This window comes from Ctenocephalides felis, unplaced genomic scaffold (genome assembly GCF_003426905.1).
Source record: "Ctenocephalides felis isolate EL2017-DRISC unplaced genomic scaffold, ASM342690v1 CF-g0.4_SCAFFOLD_03571, whole genome shotgun sequence".
In the NCBI taxonomy this organism is placed as follows: Eukaryota; Metazoa; Arthropoda; class Insecta; order Siphonaptera; family Pulicidae; genus Ctenocephalides; species Ctenocephalides felis.
In genome coordinates, this window is record NW_020539725.1 from 29,827,382 (window position 1) to 29,846,005 (window position 18,624).

Consider the following 18,624-nt stretch of genomic DNA (forward strand, 5'->3'; position numbering starts at 1 on the left):
TTTGTGTAATGATCACAACACCATAAATACCATTTCGTTAATAAAACCGTTATCACCATTCAATATATTACAGCTCAATTAGTCATTCATATCGATTCAAAAACATTAGTTATGTGATTTGATTATTTTTTATTGAAATGGTAGAAAGTAGATTTTACAGGACAAGTTTGAATTTGCAACTGCCATTTACTACAGTAATTTTGTGCAAAGTCTTCCAGTTTTCATGCAAACATTGTTACTGTGATGCACCCAATGTGGTATTTATTGGAATTGCATTTGGTGCGAATGTATTTATTAAACAGTGAATTTAACAAAGATATTAATGGCAAATACTTTAGTTTTCACTTTATTTTTCTTTAGAAATTTGCAAAATCATTAAAGCATTGAATTTCATGATTCAAATGATCACTTGCATGATCTGCTTTGCTGTGGGTTAATTTATAAATTAGCATCATTAGTTTTAGTATTTAATAATAACAAATACTAACTCACTAATATATGTGAAATATATTATTATTTTTATTTTTAATTCGAATTGATCAATACCTTCTTCTGATAAATTTAAATTCATATATTATTATAATTTTCTGTTTTCATTATCGCATGTTGAAAATCCCTGACGTATTTCGAACATTTCTTGTGGGTGTGCAAAAGCCGACGTCACGAATTCCCTCAGACATCCACACATTTATTCGATCTTATATTCGAATTATATTGGTTTCCTCATTGTTTCTATTTGCAAGTGGGTTTCAGACATTGAGACATGATTCAATTTTGTGGGAAAATGATTTTGGTATAAATGTGATATAACATATGTGATAGGTCTGAATATGTATGTTAGAATGAACACCAAATATGCTGACTGATTATTTTCTTTATTTTGAAGGGAAAATTTTTGTTCTGAGAAATCAAAATTCTATGATATATGAAATATAACTGTGTGCTAATTAATTATGACAAATAAAATGATTTATTTAGGTTAGTTAATGCTGTTAGGTTATGTATGTATTAATATAAAAATAACGGTCCATTGGAGTTTGAAAATACAAATCGAATTGAGAAAATTTTCTCATTGTAAAGTTTTACTATTTCTTCCCAGTAAAACTATTGGTATGAAAGTTTTATTCGCGACGAAAATATATTTTTATGTTTTTGCTGGATAAACTTTTGCAACATTGACAAGTACACATCTCTTACATATCCAATCAGTTTGTAGTGCCATTTCATGCATATGTAAGTAATATTAGCAAGCATTCTACTTTAATGTAATATATTTCCAATTTCTGCTTGTGTATAAAGTTTACATTTTGAAACAGTAGCAAGGCAACAGTTGCTTGTTTTATGTATATTTGCTTTATATTTAATAGATGCTCAACAGTCATCAAGCGATGTTTACATTTCAATGTGTAATTATGTTACTAATTTTATAAAGTAATTTTGGTATGTTATTTCAAGTTGACGAATGGATAACCCTAAGCGGTAATAATTTCGATGAACTTCGGAACTTTTGTTACCTAATAATATGATTATTAGGAATATAATTAGTTAACTCTGTGATATTAGGCATGAAGCAAATATCAAAATATTTTTTGAAACCAAACGAGATAACATTGAATTAAATTGATGGAAAACAGCCACGTCCAGAAATTAGGATAAATGTACCGTGATAGCTGTACACGCGTATATATGTATTAATAGCTTTTACATTTACGGTTTAAAATAATTGTGATCAACAGATCACAAACCTTTACCCAATTCTAGGTTTTGTTGAATAAAGCAAATTTATATATTTTACGTGTCTGTATATTTAACTTACCGTAGGGTGAGTTATAGTCATCGCAAAAAAATCGAAAATGAAGATTTTTCAAATCCTTCTGAACATATTGGCATACCTTAAAAAAATTATGTTTGAGTGTGTTTGTGTATGTGTGTATACAAATTTTCGTTGACGATTTCGTAAACACAATTCAACCGATTTGAATCATTCAAAAAACATTCGATTCGTATTGATGGGGAGACGTGCTGATTGGTTATTGGCAAAGGCAGGTCCAGTCGTTAAAAGTGGGTAAAAAGTGCGTTAAAACATTTTATTTGTATTAGCGAAATGGACAACTGACTAAATTTTTCAGAATGCACATCTAACGGTTTCGGAGATCAGATGAAAAAAGTAATAAAGATTTGCCATTAGGCAGGACAAAAATGATTATTAGGAATATGTACATCAAATTATCAGATATTTTATAGAGATTTCTATGGATTCCGTATCAATGTTTATTTGTCAGATTGCGACTCGGCGCTTACGCGCTTTGATATTTCGTCTCTACGCAGCTAATAAGCCAGTGCGATTGCTTTAAAATAACGTTCAAAATTTAAAAAAGAAATAAAAATAAAAAAATATTTCAATTTAAAAAAAAACTAATTTTTGGAACAAAAATTCAAAAAATTTAAAATCTAATTTTTTCAAAGTATTTAACTAATTTTGAAGCTTTTAAAAAAAAAAAATTGGTGCGGGAAGTTCCAGAAATTTGCTCCAAGGCACCATGCCATGCACCACTAGATAACGTACTCAATTGGCGTGGGAACTTAGAAGACTTCAATATCAAACAACTGATAATATTACATTAGTTCTACCAAAATTAAAAAGTCGATATAGAACAATATTATCGATATTATTTTTACTCAAGGGACTAAAAACGCTATCATTTACAATGTGCACTTTTCAAATATTTGTATAGAAAGAAAAGCTCCCCAAAGAGCGCGTCGGTCTGACGCTACTCCACCACAAGCGAGTTTAACGTAACCGTCTCGCTTTGCGGGGGTGAGTTGAAAATCGGGTTATAGGTCAAGGTTGAGGACCGGAACCGTTGCTTAGCGACCCGCCAGACATGGAATACGAGTATATGACAATCGCATACATACGTTATATAGGGCAAACCTTTAAGAAATGGGCTACTTAGCAAATTAATCGTATCGATTATAGTAAGATGTTTACTTATGTTTTATATTGTTTTTTTCTTAAAAAGGGTGTGTATAAAATTTCGATACTAGGATTTTTGTGGAAACTTGAAAGCAAAGATTATATTTAAATAGTTCTAATCAAAACAATGATAATTTAAAATTATGTTTTTGGAATACGAGCTTTTGAGTGATAATGTAAAGGATCTCATTTAATTCAAATCGTAATGCATATATAAATATAAATATTTTCAAGATTGCGGTTCAATGTCCTGTCCTACCGTGGTAACCTTAAATCAAAACCTTCCATAAAGCAAATTAATGAAAAGGTGTCTGTATTTAGTGTGTCTGTGATATATGGTTGACATATATTTTGCAATGTAGTTTTGGAGGCTGAACGCCAACGCCGGTAAAATTGGGAACCACACTGCAAAAAACGGAGTAAAATTTAAAACAGCGACAATATTTCCTATCAAGTAATTCTTCTGCGCGATTAATAAAATCTTATAATTTTTGTCTTTTCCTGTTTTTTTTTTCTTGAAAAGATCTGGGAAACAGAGTTCTGCAATATTTTTTTCATCTTTATTGAGTTTTTTCTTGTAGAATTCAGCAGCAATCTGCAAACATTTTTTCAAATTACTGCAAATAGGTTTGCAGATTACCCAGGGTCGATAGAAACTCAATAAAGATAAAAAAGCATTGCAGAAATCCGTATTCCAGTTTAAAGGGGAAAAGGCCAGGAAACGACAGAAATCATAAGATCATCAAGCAAAAGAATTGCTAGATCGTTTTTCTTATCTTCATTAATTTTTTGCAATTAGACCCTTAATTTTGACATCAGATTTGTGTCCAGCGTTTTGATATCAGAATTGTGTCGCACACACAATGCAGACAATTTTTTTATTTTGTGAAACTATATTACTGTTTTTGAATATTGTTTTATTAAAATTTTTAATAATAATAATAATGAATAAAGCTGAATTTAAGTTCAACTATACTGAACATATCATAATTATCACGATTGTTTTCCTAGGTTTTAGGTAACATGAAAAAGTAATAGCAGTAATTATTTAAAAGATTAATTACATAAAGGTACTTGATTATTACGTTTCCAAAGATAAAGATTTTCCACTTTTCTTCAATTTTCATCGTTCTTCTCTAGACAAACCACGATCACTTCATACATGTGCAAACATTTTCTCTTGTCGCTCTGCAGATATACGAAATTGATGAATTTAAGAGTGAATAAATATCTTGCGACACCTTTGTGTACACTTTATTCAAGAAATAGACGATCGTGAATCACGCTGAAGCTGGAGAAAATTGCTGTCAAAATATTTATATTTAATTTCGAAGAAAATTTTGAGGGTATAAAATTGATGGTGGTTTCAGTCGTTTGTCTTTACTTTTGTGTAGATATATAACGCTTTTTTTTAAAATTAAATCAATGCAAAAATAAATCAAGTGCAGTATGCGGTAAATTTTAACGTTCTTTGGCAAAATTATTTGAACTCAATTAAACTTCATCTCACAAAGCTCTGTACATTAAACCAACAGCGGAATATGATTAACTCTAATTAGATAACGTGTAATTATATCAACAGACCGAATATATATCACGTAGGTGATATTGTGTAGATACTGTTTGTGGTACAGTGACCAATGCGATTGTACAATTGTATCATTCAAAGGGGAATTGTAAACTGTGCTTTAATTAGCGATGATGTTAGGAATAAAATTGATTAGATTTTGTAGAAACATTTTGATCGAATTGTCAAGTTAGTTACTAAAAATAAATTTGATAAATTATAGCACTTTTAAAACTATTATCCAACTCTACGGTCTAAGAGCAACTATGCTCTTAGCGGAACTCCATTCTGCCCAAGTTATGAATATAAAATTATGTTTAATTAAAAAGACTAAGTGATTTTAGAAGACAATTATGTTTGCAAGTGATAGATGTTTAAAATTTATCAGTATAATCACGGTTGAGGTCAAGCTTTGCTAATTAGACTTACACAGGTCTTCTCGCATTAAAATAAATCATGGGCAATGTACGAACAGACTTGTTTGAAAGATTATTTCTATGCTAGAATTTTAATGTTGTACCATGAAACTTTGAATACACATTGAATATGTAATGTTTAAATACATGAACTATTATTTTAATTTTATTGTTTAGACAACTTTATAAAACAGCAAACGATAGTTAAATGCTTTTGAGTTCATTATTTTTAATTTCATGTATGTAATCTTCATTAAACTTTTATCGATTGTAGTCAATCTAATGTGGTAATTTACTATAGATTGCGATAATTATTATATTTTAAAAAAATATAAAGATTGTTTATCATTATATACACTAAACAGAATTCATTGTTAGTAAACAAAATCTTGGAAAACCCTCACACGAAGTATGATGTCACATGAAATAGATATTCTATTATACTATGACTGCATTGCTGATTTACGCCAAAATACATATGAATAATAATGACTATACCTTTGGATATTATATGCCACTAAATTACAGAAAGTCTTCATGGATTTCATTTAGGAAGGAATTTAGAATGTTTTATGAAAGTTTAATATAAAATAAAATCAAAATTCTCTGATCTATGTAAAAAACGATGTACTGTCAAAATGATTAGAAACTGCTTGTAACAAAATAAACAACAGCAATTAAGTTGACATATTTTTTTTCTTTTTTCGCGAACGTATTAACGAACAAATAATTTATATGTCTAACTAAAAAATGTATATCTCATTCAATGTATTATCTACGTATTTACTGTTTGTTTTTTTTTTTCAATCACATAATTATCAAATATATTTCTTTAAAATATCTTTTCACAATTTGATTAAACATAGATTTTATAAGGCTAAGTATTCATTCAGATGAGTAAAAGTTATTAATAATTGAATTAAAAAATTATTAAGAATATAATGAGCACAAAAAATATTTTTAAAATTGTACCATTGTACAATAATTTTTGCTACAACGATTTGAAAATATATTGATTTATTAAGCATGATAACAGTCGAAATGACTTCCTCGTTGCCTACTATGATTAACTGCCTGAATTTGCAAATACCTTAGCACAAATCATTTTAATTACAAGTTATAATATCTAGAATAGCGAAAATTCTATATCTATAATATAGTACAAAAATGATTAATTCATTTATGATAATCATTTAGGGTTTATTTATATATTTAGGGTCTTTTTATAATATTAATTAATTATGCATGCGGCTATGTTTCTTTTTTTAATCAATGAAGTACCTTACCCTTTCTTATTCTTGATTTATTACGATACGCATGTTTTCTTTATATTTAGAGTTTATTACCACGCACTGTGCGAAAACATCTATTCTGTTCACTTTCTATGATTACTATTTCTCGAGTTTGTCCTTGGAAAGCCCAAAGCTACTAATCCATTACATTTAACATAATGGAATCTAGGCTTAAGCAAATAGAACAAATCTTATGATTAGCCCTGAGCCATTCAATTTGAAACATTCGACCGCTCCCTACTAATTTGTTAAAGCTACATTACGCATTATTTCCCAAACTATGTGTCGTGATGCCCAAAGAAAAATTGTGTGTGATATATATTGTGTTGTCGGATTTATATCTACTATATAAAAAATACAAAATCTGTTATACATTTAAGCATTAAAACTTTAAAAGAATGAATTATAACAGATTAAAAATATAACAAACTTACCGAACTCGCAGAGTTGAAGGGATGACTGGATCAGAGATGTCCTGTCGGGACAGCATCTGCGGTTGAAAATGTCTTATCAGTATTGATTTTTTTGTATTATAAAATCCATAAATTTAACTTCTTATCATTTGTTTTATTATTACATATTACAATATATTATTATGATGATTTGTCGTATAGTTTGCACAAAAATGATAGAGTTCATCAAATTCTTATTATTCATTCAAATTAGCAAATTGGATATTTTATACTTCTTGAAAAGTTTATCGTTTTTTTTTTAATATTCTCAAATATTAGAGATGCATACATAATTATTGCATCTCTTCTTTTATTAACTCATAATGAAAGGTTATTAACTCATAATAAAGGTTATTATTATATTTACACTTTCTTTTGCTATTTACATAAGGTACAAGTAAAACAAATTATGTATTGGAGTTAGCATAGCTTTGAAAAAATTGGAATAAAATAAAATGACTTTGCACATTAGGATTATTTTATTATTAGTTAGCTCTCTCAATTGACTAAGATTATTTTATACGAAGATGAGCTGTCTGAGACAATAACAGCAAAAATAAACTGCAAATAAGTTAACTCTTGCTTGACAAGAGCATACATAAATTTGTGCTTATGAGCGAAGCCTCCTGTTTTGTGTGATACTGACGAAGTAAAGTGGAATGATTCGTCGTATTAATTCCATTGAATCACTCACACAATTGTATAAACAGATTAACATTATTAATACAATACGTGTTAGTTTAATATCACCGAGTACGAATAACACGTGTGCCTGAGAAACAAACATTCGAGATACATATTTTTTTATTTTGATGGGATGTCAGATTCCATTGTATAGAATAAATTTCAAATTGTATTTTCTATATTGTGATGGGTCCGTACAGAGACTTTTGTTACAATAATATGATCCGTAGAGAAACTGTTGTTACAGGGATGTATTCAAATCGATCATGAAGACCATGCAGAATCGTAAAATTTTGCTTGGGAATTGTAATAATAAATTATGTTAATTACTTACTTACAATTAAAAAAGATTAAAATATTTTTTGTACTATTCAATTGAGCAACTTTCAGAAGATCAATTCCTAACCAATTTATATACATATTAATTGTTATTAATTCGATTTACGTTAATAAATTATTTTATCAAGTTTATTTTACTAAAAAGTTGGTAATGTTACTATGATATAATAATTGAACCCTTTAAAACTACCCTTCAAGTTTGTTCTAACCACGTTTTACTTTGAAAATCAGACTTTTCATATTTGCATTAATTTGTATATTGTTTTTTTACTTTGCAAATTAGTATATCGATGGAGGTCAATAATATGAAATTTTAAAATATTTGCTGAACTTTCTAACAGTTTTCTTTGTAGCTTAAAACTTCGCGTTTATCTCTTAACTTACAGCAATACAATGCATTTTTTAACCCTCTCCATTGCAAATGTAATACGTATTATGTCGCCGAAGCTGCGGCATGCGAGTAGGAAGGGTTGAGTCTTTCAATGTTCAAGCTTTTAGTTCCCTTCTATTGCAAATAGTCTTTTAATCTGATCCGATTATTAGAGAAAACTTTGATGTTAAAGTTACCGTACTCAAAATGTTAAGACGCCGTTGAAATGTCTGTTTCAGTTACACTTTACTCACAATCAGTCACAGTTACATTTTGTAAACTATAAATTATTCGCTATAATAAGTAACAAGTAAATGGTTTGTAACATACTTATTCTGAAAACACATGTCAAAGTTACTTTTCAGTCATAATGAGACACTATTAAGTATTTGTGCAAAGTAGTATATCAAAGCGTGACAATAACTCTATTCAATTTCGGAAAATGGCGGATTGCATGAGATACGCGAAATTTACAAGGAACTTGTTACCATAAATATATAACAAACAAAAGTTATGAGTTGAAAGAAAAATTGAAATTACCTTGTTCTGATTTTTATAAAGTTAAGTACGTAACTATTATAAATAGTTTATAACTATGAAAGCTCCTGACAAGCCAACACAACTTTAAGTTAAATGGACCTCCAGTGATCCTCGCAGAATATTTTGATAAAGGCGAAGTTACACTCTCTCCGTATTGTTGATTGTCATTTATATTAATGAGACGTTCTCTAGAGAGTCGGGATTGTAGCCTATATATTACAAATATAGAGCTACAAGGAAAAGCTCTATGTTTGTATTAATCTAAATTATGTATTAGATTTAATATAATTTCATGCACTTGCCTTGAATTGAATTATTAATGAGGATTAAAGTAAAAGATACAATTTCTTTCAAGATCAGGAATTATATATAAATATATTAGAGTGGTCCTTAATATGGACATTTTCGAATTTCTTTGCTCCCAATTTCAATGCTTTGAAATTGATAAAAAAATCTCTAAAAGTTATAACTATTAATATTAACTTTTAGTTAGTGCGCAATCAAAGCTTCGTATGGAAATAGAATGGAAAAAATATCGAAATTTTATAAAATGTTTTTTAGGTATAGCTTAGCGACAAATGAATTAAAAGTGACAATTCGCATCATCTTTTATTGATAATTCTACGCTCTGAAAAAAGGATTTTTATCATTTGTTTTGTAGAGCGTCGAATTTTGAATAAAAATCATTCATTTGTTCGCTAAGTTATATTTAAAAAACATTTTTAAAATTTTTGAAAAATTGCCTATGCTATTTCCATACTAAACTTTGATTGAATTGCGCTCTATTTAAAAGACAAAGATATTAAGAGCTAAAACTTTCAGAGGATCTTTTTTTAATAATTTGGAGCATTTGAGCCCTTGGGAGCAAAGAAATTCGAAAATGTTCATATTAAATACCACCCTAATATATATACATCCATTTAATATAAAGAGTAAACTCGCTTGAGCGATAATTATTTTACAAGAAATATGAGCTTTAAATTATAATCATTTTCTAAGTGAACTTGCTTGAGCAACTTTTAAATAATTACAATTAATTTAAGGTTTAATATTGTCCACATCTCTATAAAATATATTGGGCGAACATTAGCATTTTCATGGCAGAATTTCACATGCCAAGTGTCGATTTTTATACATTGATTGCTATTTAATATATCAATTTCAAAATATTCAGGCCAATTCTCGAATAAAATAGAAACGTTATGGTCATACTATATTACGGGTCTATATCCGCATGAATTAGTTGTAACGAACTGTCAAAAAGCTATGGATTTGCTGTGCGACCAGGCGTTTTACACATAAAACCATAAGTGCATCTTTCTGATGCCCCATTGGTAAGACATACGTGAAGTTAGGTTTTGTATATTAGCCTTTTGACAGTTCGTTACTACCAATTTATACGAAGATATACCCATAACATAGCCTTACCATAAAATTGCCATTATATCGGAGAATTGGCCCCATTATCTCTATTAGGCTCAATCTGTATCAAGACAATCGAGCTTTGAGAGACGAGCTTTTTTTCTAAACCCGCATCAGACGCTCTAGTCTATATCAGCAGAGGAAATCCTATGAAATATTATATTTAGATCCTGTGTTCTTGCGTAATTTAATTATTGATTCATGTACAAAACAAGTTTAACGCAACTCTGAAAAGAGCTTTCTTGTGAGCTGTAAGTCGCAATTTGTGAAACGAAAACACTATGCTATACATGCACATTATATTTGGATATCGTAGTCGTCTCTAAGGCAACGTATACAAAACTTGCGAACTGACTTACAGGCAAAGAGCTTATATTATATTTCCATGGGAATGATAGACGTAAACAATCAGAATTTCTGTACAATTTATGGATTACAAGTCTCAGTGATCCATATCAAGCTTTTATAACCGCATCTTAAATATCCTCGTTCACGGGGTTGTTTTGTACAAAAGTTCCGATAATGAATTGATTTATACATTGCGCGACTGAACTTTTCGCATTTGAACAACATGTATTAAAAGGAAAGGTACGTGTAACCTGTCATGTTTGATAGTAGATTTTCTCATTTATAATCTAATTACAAAAGCTATGACGGTTTATTTCATCGGATATAACATACTACAATAATAGTTTTGAACTGAGATATCTTTTTTGGTATGACTCCAGAAACTAAAATTTTTGCTCTAGGATTGAGTATTTTAATTTTTTAATTGATTACAATTTCTGCAATAGGCTCTTAAAGCGTTTTACGTAGTATTTGCTCTTAAATTAACCCGTATAAATAAAAATTAAAGTTTATTCATATATAGGTCAAATTTCGGTAATTATTAGATAAGTTACACCGATATGTAAATTGGAACAACTTCTACAAAAACTATTTCCATTAAGGTTCAGAAATATGCGTGTATTGTAAATCGCCAAGGAAAATCTGCTAGCTTTATTTTTTGTCCTATATTAAATTTATGCACAATCCTTACTGAATAAGAATACAATTTCCATAAAAATATAGATTATCCAAATTTATTATTAATCCTATTGTAGTATAAGTAATCAATTACGCGATAAGAGGATTTCGAAAATATTACTTCTCAATTTTCGTCGAATTTATAAATTTCGCAACAATAATGTTTACTATGATAACTAGGTCAATATTGTAAGTGAAACAAATTTTACATATTATTATTGTTTATTTTCAATGATTACTTCCTATTAAAGTCAAAACTTTTTTGCATGTCTTGCATAATTAAAGCAGGAAACATAGTCGCTTACAATGCGAACGAATAAATCGATAGAATAAAATTAAAGTTCGGATTATTTGTGTGCGATATTTATTTATAGTATTTGAAGTATAGTGTAGTTCAGAATCCAATTATAAATTGATTAAAACTCAAAGTTCGTTCAGCTTGGCAATGAACTTAAACCCTATAATGTCTTGTATTAAAATTTACATTAGCGAAAAAATTTATCGGGAAAATTGACTGAAAAGTTTTTGCTTTGTTTTAGACTATGTACACATATTGTCACTAAAAAATTAAGAATAAGAAATAACCTTAAGAGACTAATATAAATTTTTCATCTATACATTAATGTTTTCTATATTTGCTATAATCTTAAAAATACATTTGGAAACGATTAAATTCGATTGTATTTCTACAAATCAATCTATATGGGAGGTTGCAACAAATGAACAGATACACATTTTATTTTTGCTTTTTATTGTGTAATCCTAAAAAGGGGCGTTTGAGATACATTCGTTTCTTTGAATTTGGATAATTAAAATATTAGCTCCCTAGTTTTTCTTACAAAAAAAATTTGAATTCAAAATCTTAGCATTTATATTCAACAAAATTTAATTATAAAAACAACATTATTTTTTATGAATAAGCAAAATATTCAATCTGTTTATGGCATTCTTTACTTTTTATTGCATTTGTGAATAGAATAATTTTGTCCACTGAAGTATAGAAATTTTGATTCTTCAATATATTGAAGAAATAAAATATCTAATACTGTTTAAATATAGTTGTAAGTTCTTCTAGTATTATAAAAAAGTCATGATTAAACTTAAGGTAATAAGATAGGGCGTACTTTAAATTGAAATGTTAGGATTTTGATTAACTTATTGATTTGATTTGACGTGATATAATAGGTTTTTTTGCATTCGTTTGTTTGTAAACTCTCTCTAAAATCAATACTCTATATTCAGAAATGATAATAACATTATTTTGATGGTATTCTCAATCAATTAAGCTTTAATTGCATCACGTTTTACCGTCTCGACCGTTAATTTGAAAAGCTGAATACATTTGCATTTTTAAAGTTAAAGGCCATGTTATGATCGGTAGTCATGCAACGTATATTTTTACCTAAATTAGAAGTTATAGTATGCGAATTACAAAGCTTATTTATTTAAAAATATATTGTTTTTTTAAATATTTATTACTTCAAGTTTATTTTAAATACGAGTACGTAATAAATATACATTTGATTTATCTTCATAAGGAAGCAAGTTAGTGTGAAATTTGTATAAATTAATTAAGTCAAAGTCGTTGATTTCTGTTAGGAAACGAACAAGCACCATTGAACACAGTCAATACTGTTTCTAATTTTTAGATTAAAAGTAAAAATAATTTTATAGAACGATATGGAAAAATATTTGAAGAAAAGTGCTATCTGATAGTTATGTAACAAAACTATCGAAAAAAGAAAGTATATCCACCGCGAAGGAATCGTTGTTTGTTTGACATACTATTCTTAATTTGGCTATGCAATGATATCGATTAAGAATGTTTTAAGTATAAAAGCTTATACGTAAACAAGCAAATTTTAATCTCTTCAGCTGTAATTCTCGATATTGATGCATCATCACATCTACCCAATGATGTTACGAACTTTCACTCGAGAGATAAGGCTGTTTCTTTTATATATCAAGGTTGACATCCGCTTGCATTACCGCATACCTCGAATGCTTCAATAAGCGGCATAATTGTGCTATCAATTTTCTAATTCATAGTTAAAGAAATGACTTTAGAAACAAAAAGAAAAATTGTGAAAAATGTAGATTTTTTTTATGATTTGAAGTATTAAAAAATGAAGTCGTTATCGTAACTATTTTGTTTCTTTTTACAAAAACTATTAAAGTTTTTAAATCATTCGTCCCCTGCATATCGCATATACGCCAACTTTATAGTTGCACTTGAATAGCTGCCAAAGAAATACACGATCCATTTTGAGAAAACTTTTTTAAACTGTAGTATCCACATTATATGTAGAAGATAACGACTTTGTGAGTACTTCGAGCATGTAGAAAAATGATAGTATAAATACCCTTGACATAATACAAAATTATGTTTTAACAGATCAAGCCGTTTTTTGAGTGCCATTAATATATATTATTAACATAGAGCATATTCATTATATAATGAATATTTTTTTATGTAAAGTTACAATCATATACATCGTGTGGTCATTATGAAGCATATTATAGCGAAAAGAACTATAATACTTCAGCAGTTTTACTGCCAGATGCATAAGTTTGTCATTAAACTGTTTCTATTACCTCTTTAACAGTTTAAGTATTCTATGAAATGCTCGAATGGCGAAAACTTTTCATAATTCATTTGACCTAATTAGTTTTAAGCATATTTTGATCATTTCAGCAAATTTGCTAATTTCAATATTTATTTAATTCAGAACATATTATACGTTTTCTATTCATATGGACGCTTGTCTCATCACGCTTGAATTTAATAGCCTAGCAAAATCATTCTATAAAATATCAAAAATGAAATCTGTTGGTCAAACTATGAGTTATTTTTAAATTTTTATCAAAAGTTGATATATCCAATAGAACTCCGTTAAAACGATCATGTCTAATACGCCACTTTACGCCGGTTCTTACACTTTCAAATATATTGTCTCTACCTTGTATAACGCTTTCTCGCAAAAGACGCTTTTTTAGTTCGTTCCTGAGAAATAGTCTTACCGGGAATAATATTTTTAATTATTATTAAAATAAAAATTAAAATAATTTTAATATTCTTTAGTTATATATTTTGTATTAGCGAATTTGTAGAAAATATGTTATAAGGCAATTTTGTTGCAGGGTTCTCGCTTTGTGTTATATTTATTATTTTAGACTCAAAAATTTAATTTAGAATTAAACTATCAGTCAATTAGCCAATTTCGCCAATTAACAAATAACGATTTTGAGCTATTTACAAATTCTTATATTGCATTTAAATTTTAATTTTGTATTTTAAAGCTTTTTACCCCTGAATTGTGGTCATTATGTTTTCTTTACCTAACTGGGTGCTTTGGTATGACTCATATGATACGAATACACTCATTTAGTGTTGTTGTCATTTTATAAACGGACTGTCACATAGGGTTATATCAAAATAATTCATTTGAAAGTATTACATCGATACATTTGCTGTTTGTTATTGTTAAAACATTTGTGAGAATAATAAAATAATAATAGATTTATAAAATAAATTTATCTGTTTCAACTAGAATATATTTCAATATTCTTTGTTTACATTGTTTACATTTTGTAAAGCTTGGCAAGCTTTTTGAATCGGAAGCCTTATTGATATCATTATATTATATTATTATATATGTTCAGTTTCAGTTTTACAATGACTGTAATAAATAATATCTATTATTTCTCTTTTTCCAGGAAGCATGGCCCCAGAGCGCCCCATAACGCCGCCGTGCTTAATGGCTGCACGAAGTGCTCCTTCGAGTCCTGTATCAACGACGCAAAATCATCAACAACTCTACCAGTATCAAATCGCCAGCCCGGACGGCATCAGGATTCACCTGCAAGATTCTTCCGACCAAGAGGAATATAATGGTGTAGAAACTAGAGAAGTGAGAGTAGAGACAAGCCCTGATGATGATCTTACTTCTTTGTCCTGGTTGCATGATAGGAATCTCTTGAAAGGTACAGGTACACAATGTGCTATAATGATAATATTGAGATTACTGTCTTTTTTTTTTTTACTAAATGCCAGATATTCACAGTAGAAAGAGAATTTATTGGTTTTCTAAAATTATTTCTGCTCCAATAACAAAAACTATAAATTCCTAATTCTTCTTGATATACTAAATGTATGTAGTATTTGTATATGTATTAAATTTCAATTACACTTTCAGAAATAAATTTAACCTCCACACCTACCACAAGAACTGTTATACTGCACCAAAATATAACTCATACGACAAGAACTTTTCAACATCATAATAGTATGAATAGTAATAACGGAGATGCTAGTAGCACAGGTAATAATTACACAAAATTATATAGTGGATGATATTGTTTAACTTAATAATAATTAATATAATTCAATTTTCAAATCAATTAATTTTGATATTGAATATAGCCATTCTCACAAAATGGCAGCAAAAAACTTTTCTACTATTATTACTATATTATTCTGTTATAAGTATTACCTAAAATTAATCAAACTATGTTGCTTCTGTTATAGGAGAGTCACCAACAAGCGATTTTGAAGATAACAGTTATATTTCTGAAGACAACACAAGAAATTCATCTGATCATAGCATCATAGCCGGAAATAACAATAGTTCTAATAGCAAAAATCACAACCTTGACAATATATATGACTATCAACAGAAACAATTTCACAGAAACAACGGAAATAGCAATAGTGATTACAGGTAAACATCAAAATTTGTTACATTTTAATAAATTAATCAAATCGATCATATCTGAATACAATTAATTTGTGCATTACATTCTTCAAATGAAATTGATTAATAGTCTATATGACTATATAATTTATTACTACATAGAATATTGAAAGCATTATCTTCTTAATAAAATTTTGTTATTTGCCAATCCTCCTTTTTACTTGAAGTCAGTTTAAGTCTTAGGTCATCTTTGTGTTCACGCATACGTTTTAATTTTATCATTTTTTTCAACAATTTTTGTTATTTAGAACATATAACACCTTATATTTGTATTCAAAATACTAATTTCAAATCAGTGTCATTTTTTACAGTTCAAGCAATCAACATAGTCCAATTCGCACAATAAAACCATCACCCACAAAGAATAAACACCCCAGCAGTCTACCTTATGATCCATTGGTAAGATATATTATTTATTTATTTATTTATTTATTTATTTATATCAGAAATAATTTGTGTTTAACTATTTGTCATTATTCGATTACCATGTAAATATTTCTATCCCAGGTTCATACAACCAGTAAACCTCCATATAGCTTCTCAAGCTTAATATTTATGGCCATAGAAGATAGTCAAGCAAAAGCTCTGCCAGTAAAGGAAATTTACATGTGGATTGTGTCACATTTTCCATATTTTCGTGATGCTCCTACTGGATGGAAAAATAGTGTCAGACATAATCTCTCACTGAACAAATGCTTCCAAAAATTAGAGAAAGCTCCAGTAAGTGGAAAAACTAATTAACACATGTATATTTAGTATGGCCTGAATTTCAGATGTATACTCAATCTATAATTTGTTGTAATGGTTTTCATTTTCATTTTGTTTTAAACTTCCTATTTTTCTGAGCTTTAGCAAAGTATAATCAATATAATCATTTCCATTTTAGAATCTAGGAAAAGGTTCCCTTTGGATGGTAGATGAGCGCTTCCGACCTAATTTATTACAAGCACTGACACGTTCACCATTTCATCCTTGTTCAGCATTAGAGAATATTAACTCTAACCCGCAACACAATTCAAATAATGGTATTGGAACTGCTACTAATGGTAATACTAGACTGACAAGCACAACCGTTGTATCAAATGGAAAACATAGCAATAATAGCCTCACCAATGGAAGCCCAGTAAAAGACGGAAAGGTAAACATTAGATCATTATGTTTTGTTGAAATAGATAAATAAAAATTGAGACTGCGATGAGATTTTACAGCTTAAAATAGTGATTTATTTATGAACATTGATATGTCTATTGATTGATTTTTTCACGTATTTGTTGCATTTTATTTAGTCACCTAAAAAAGTTTACCTATAATTCCATATAAACTACCATTCTATATTAACAGTTTCATTCATTATGTACAGTATAATTATAAATCATTTAAATAATGACACAAAGAACTTTCACAGTATTTTAAAAATAAAAAGTAAATAGTGAAAATCTAGGATAAAACTGTTATATAAATATCCTGTAAATATGTACAAATGTTATTGAGCCTACTTGGTTAAGACAATATTGAGTAGTATTTATAACATGTGTATTAAATAATATCTACATAAATAGAGGCCTGATATATGTTAACAGTTTTGGTTACTTTAATATGAATGAACAACATACATTGTTTTTCTTACGATAAATCATACAAACTAGGATATTATACTATTTTATGCATTAGGACATGAAGTAAAATCATATACACTTTTGTACACTTTGCACTTTTCACATAACAATGTCATTTGTTAATACTAAATAATAATTATTCATCGGCTTATTTCCATTAAAATTTAATTCTTATTACAGAGTTTGTCGCACATGCCAAATCCCGATCTTTTCCCATACCTCTCGCGGCGTTTGGCGGCCGCTGATCAGCCCAATGAAGACAATCAACCGAACAACAGTACACATTATAATAATTCTAGCCAATCACAAAGACAGCACACCGAGTATAATCATGACAAGCGAGAAATGTGGACTTCTGAAGAATTTGAAGAAGCAAACGCTGCCGCGGTCATGGTTGCACTTAAACATGGTCGACTTGGATTACCTGGGTAATTATTTTCCACAATTTATCAGTCTTCGTTGAAGATGTTTTATTGTTATTCTATATTTATTCTCTTTATCTGAATTTTACTTGATTAGAGTGATCCAATTGAATCAACATTTGTTTATGTTGTTATATATATCTACTGTATTATATAATGATTCAAATTAAATGTGATTGCATATATATATATATATATATATATATATATATATATATATATTAGGGTGGTCCTTAAAATGGTCATTTTTGAATTTCCTTGCTCCCAGGGACTCAAATAGTTCCAAATAGATAAAAAACAATTTTCTGAAAGTTTTAGTTCTTAACATTAACGTTTAGATAGAGCGCAATTTAATCAAAGTTTGTATGGAAATAGCATGGACAAAATTTTGAAAATTTTAAAAAAATGTGTTAGGTATAACTTAGCGACAAATGAATGAGTTTTATTCATTCATTTGTTTGCTAAATTACATCTAAAAAACATATTTAAAATTTTTGAAATTTTTTCCATGCTATTTCCATACAAAACTTTGATTGAATTGCGCTCTATCTAAACGTTAATATTAAGAGCTAAAACTCTCAGAGAATTGTTTTTTATCTATTTGGAACCATCTGAGCCCCTGGGAGCAAGGAAATTCGAAAATCACCATTTTAAGGACCACCCTAATATATATATATATATATATATATATATATATATATATATATATTTATTAGTTTCTTGGGATACTCGATTTTATGCCACAAC

The 18,624-nt window shown here is 28.6% G+C and overlaps 2 protein-coding genes across 2 annotated transcripts in view; one reads left to right on the forward strand and one right to left on the reverse strand.

Annotated features, from left to right (window-relative positions):
• The window catches only part of LOC113385103, a 53,093-nt gene extending 46,365 nt beyond the window's left edge, over positions 1-6,728 (reverse strand). Inside the window, exon 1 of the transcript XR_003367965.1 lies at positions 6,687-6,728. The gene's annotated coding sequence lies outside the window, so the exon portion shown is untranslated. The remainder of the gene's footprint in view (positions 1-6,686) is intronic.
• LOC113385900 (putative uncharacterized protein DDB_G0279653) overlaps positions 1-17,887 on the forward strand; it is a 92,272-nt gene extending 74,385 nt beyond the window's left edge. Inside the window, exons 2-8 of the mRNA XM_026623723.1 lie at positions 14,803-15,069; positions 15,282-15,407; positions 15,614-15,806; positions 16,151-16,238; positions 16,347-16,559; positions 16,726-16,977; positions 17,636-17,887. Of these exons, the coding sequence (XP_026479508.1) occupies positions 14,808-15,069; positions 15,282-15,407; positions 15,614-15,806; positions 16,151-16,238; positions 16,347-16,559; positions 16,726-16,977; positions 17,636-17,887 (1,386 nt within the window). The 5' untranslated portion in view covers positions 14,803-14,807. The remainder of the gene's footprint in view (positions 1-14,802; positions 15,070-15,281; positions 15,408-15,613; positions 15,807-16,150; positions 16,239-16,346; positions 16,560-16,725; positions 16,978-17,635) is intronic.
• Positions 17,888-18,624: the final 737 nt, after the last annotated feature.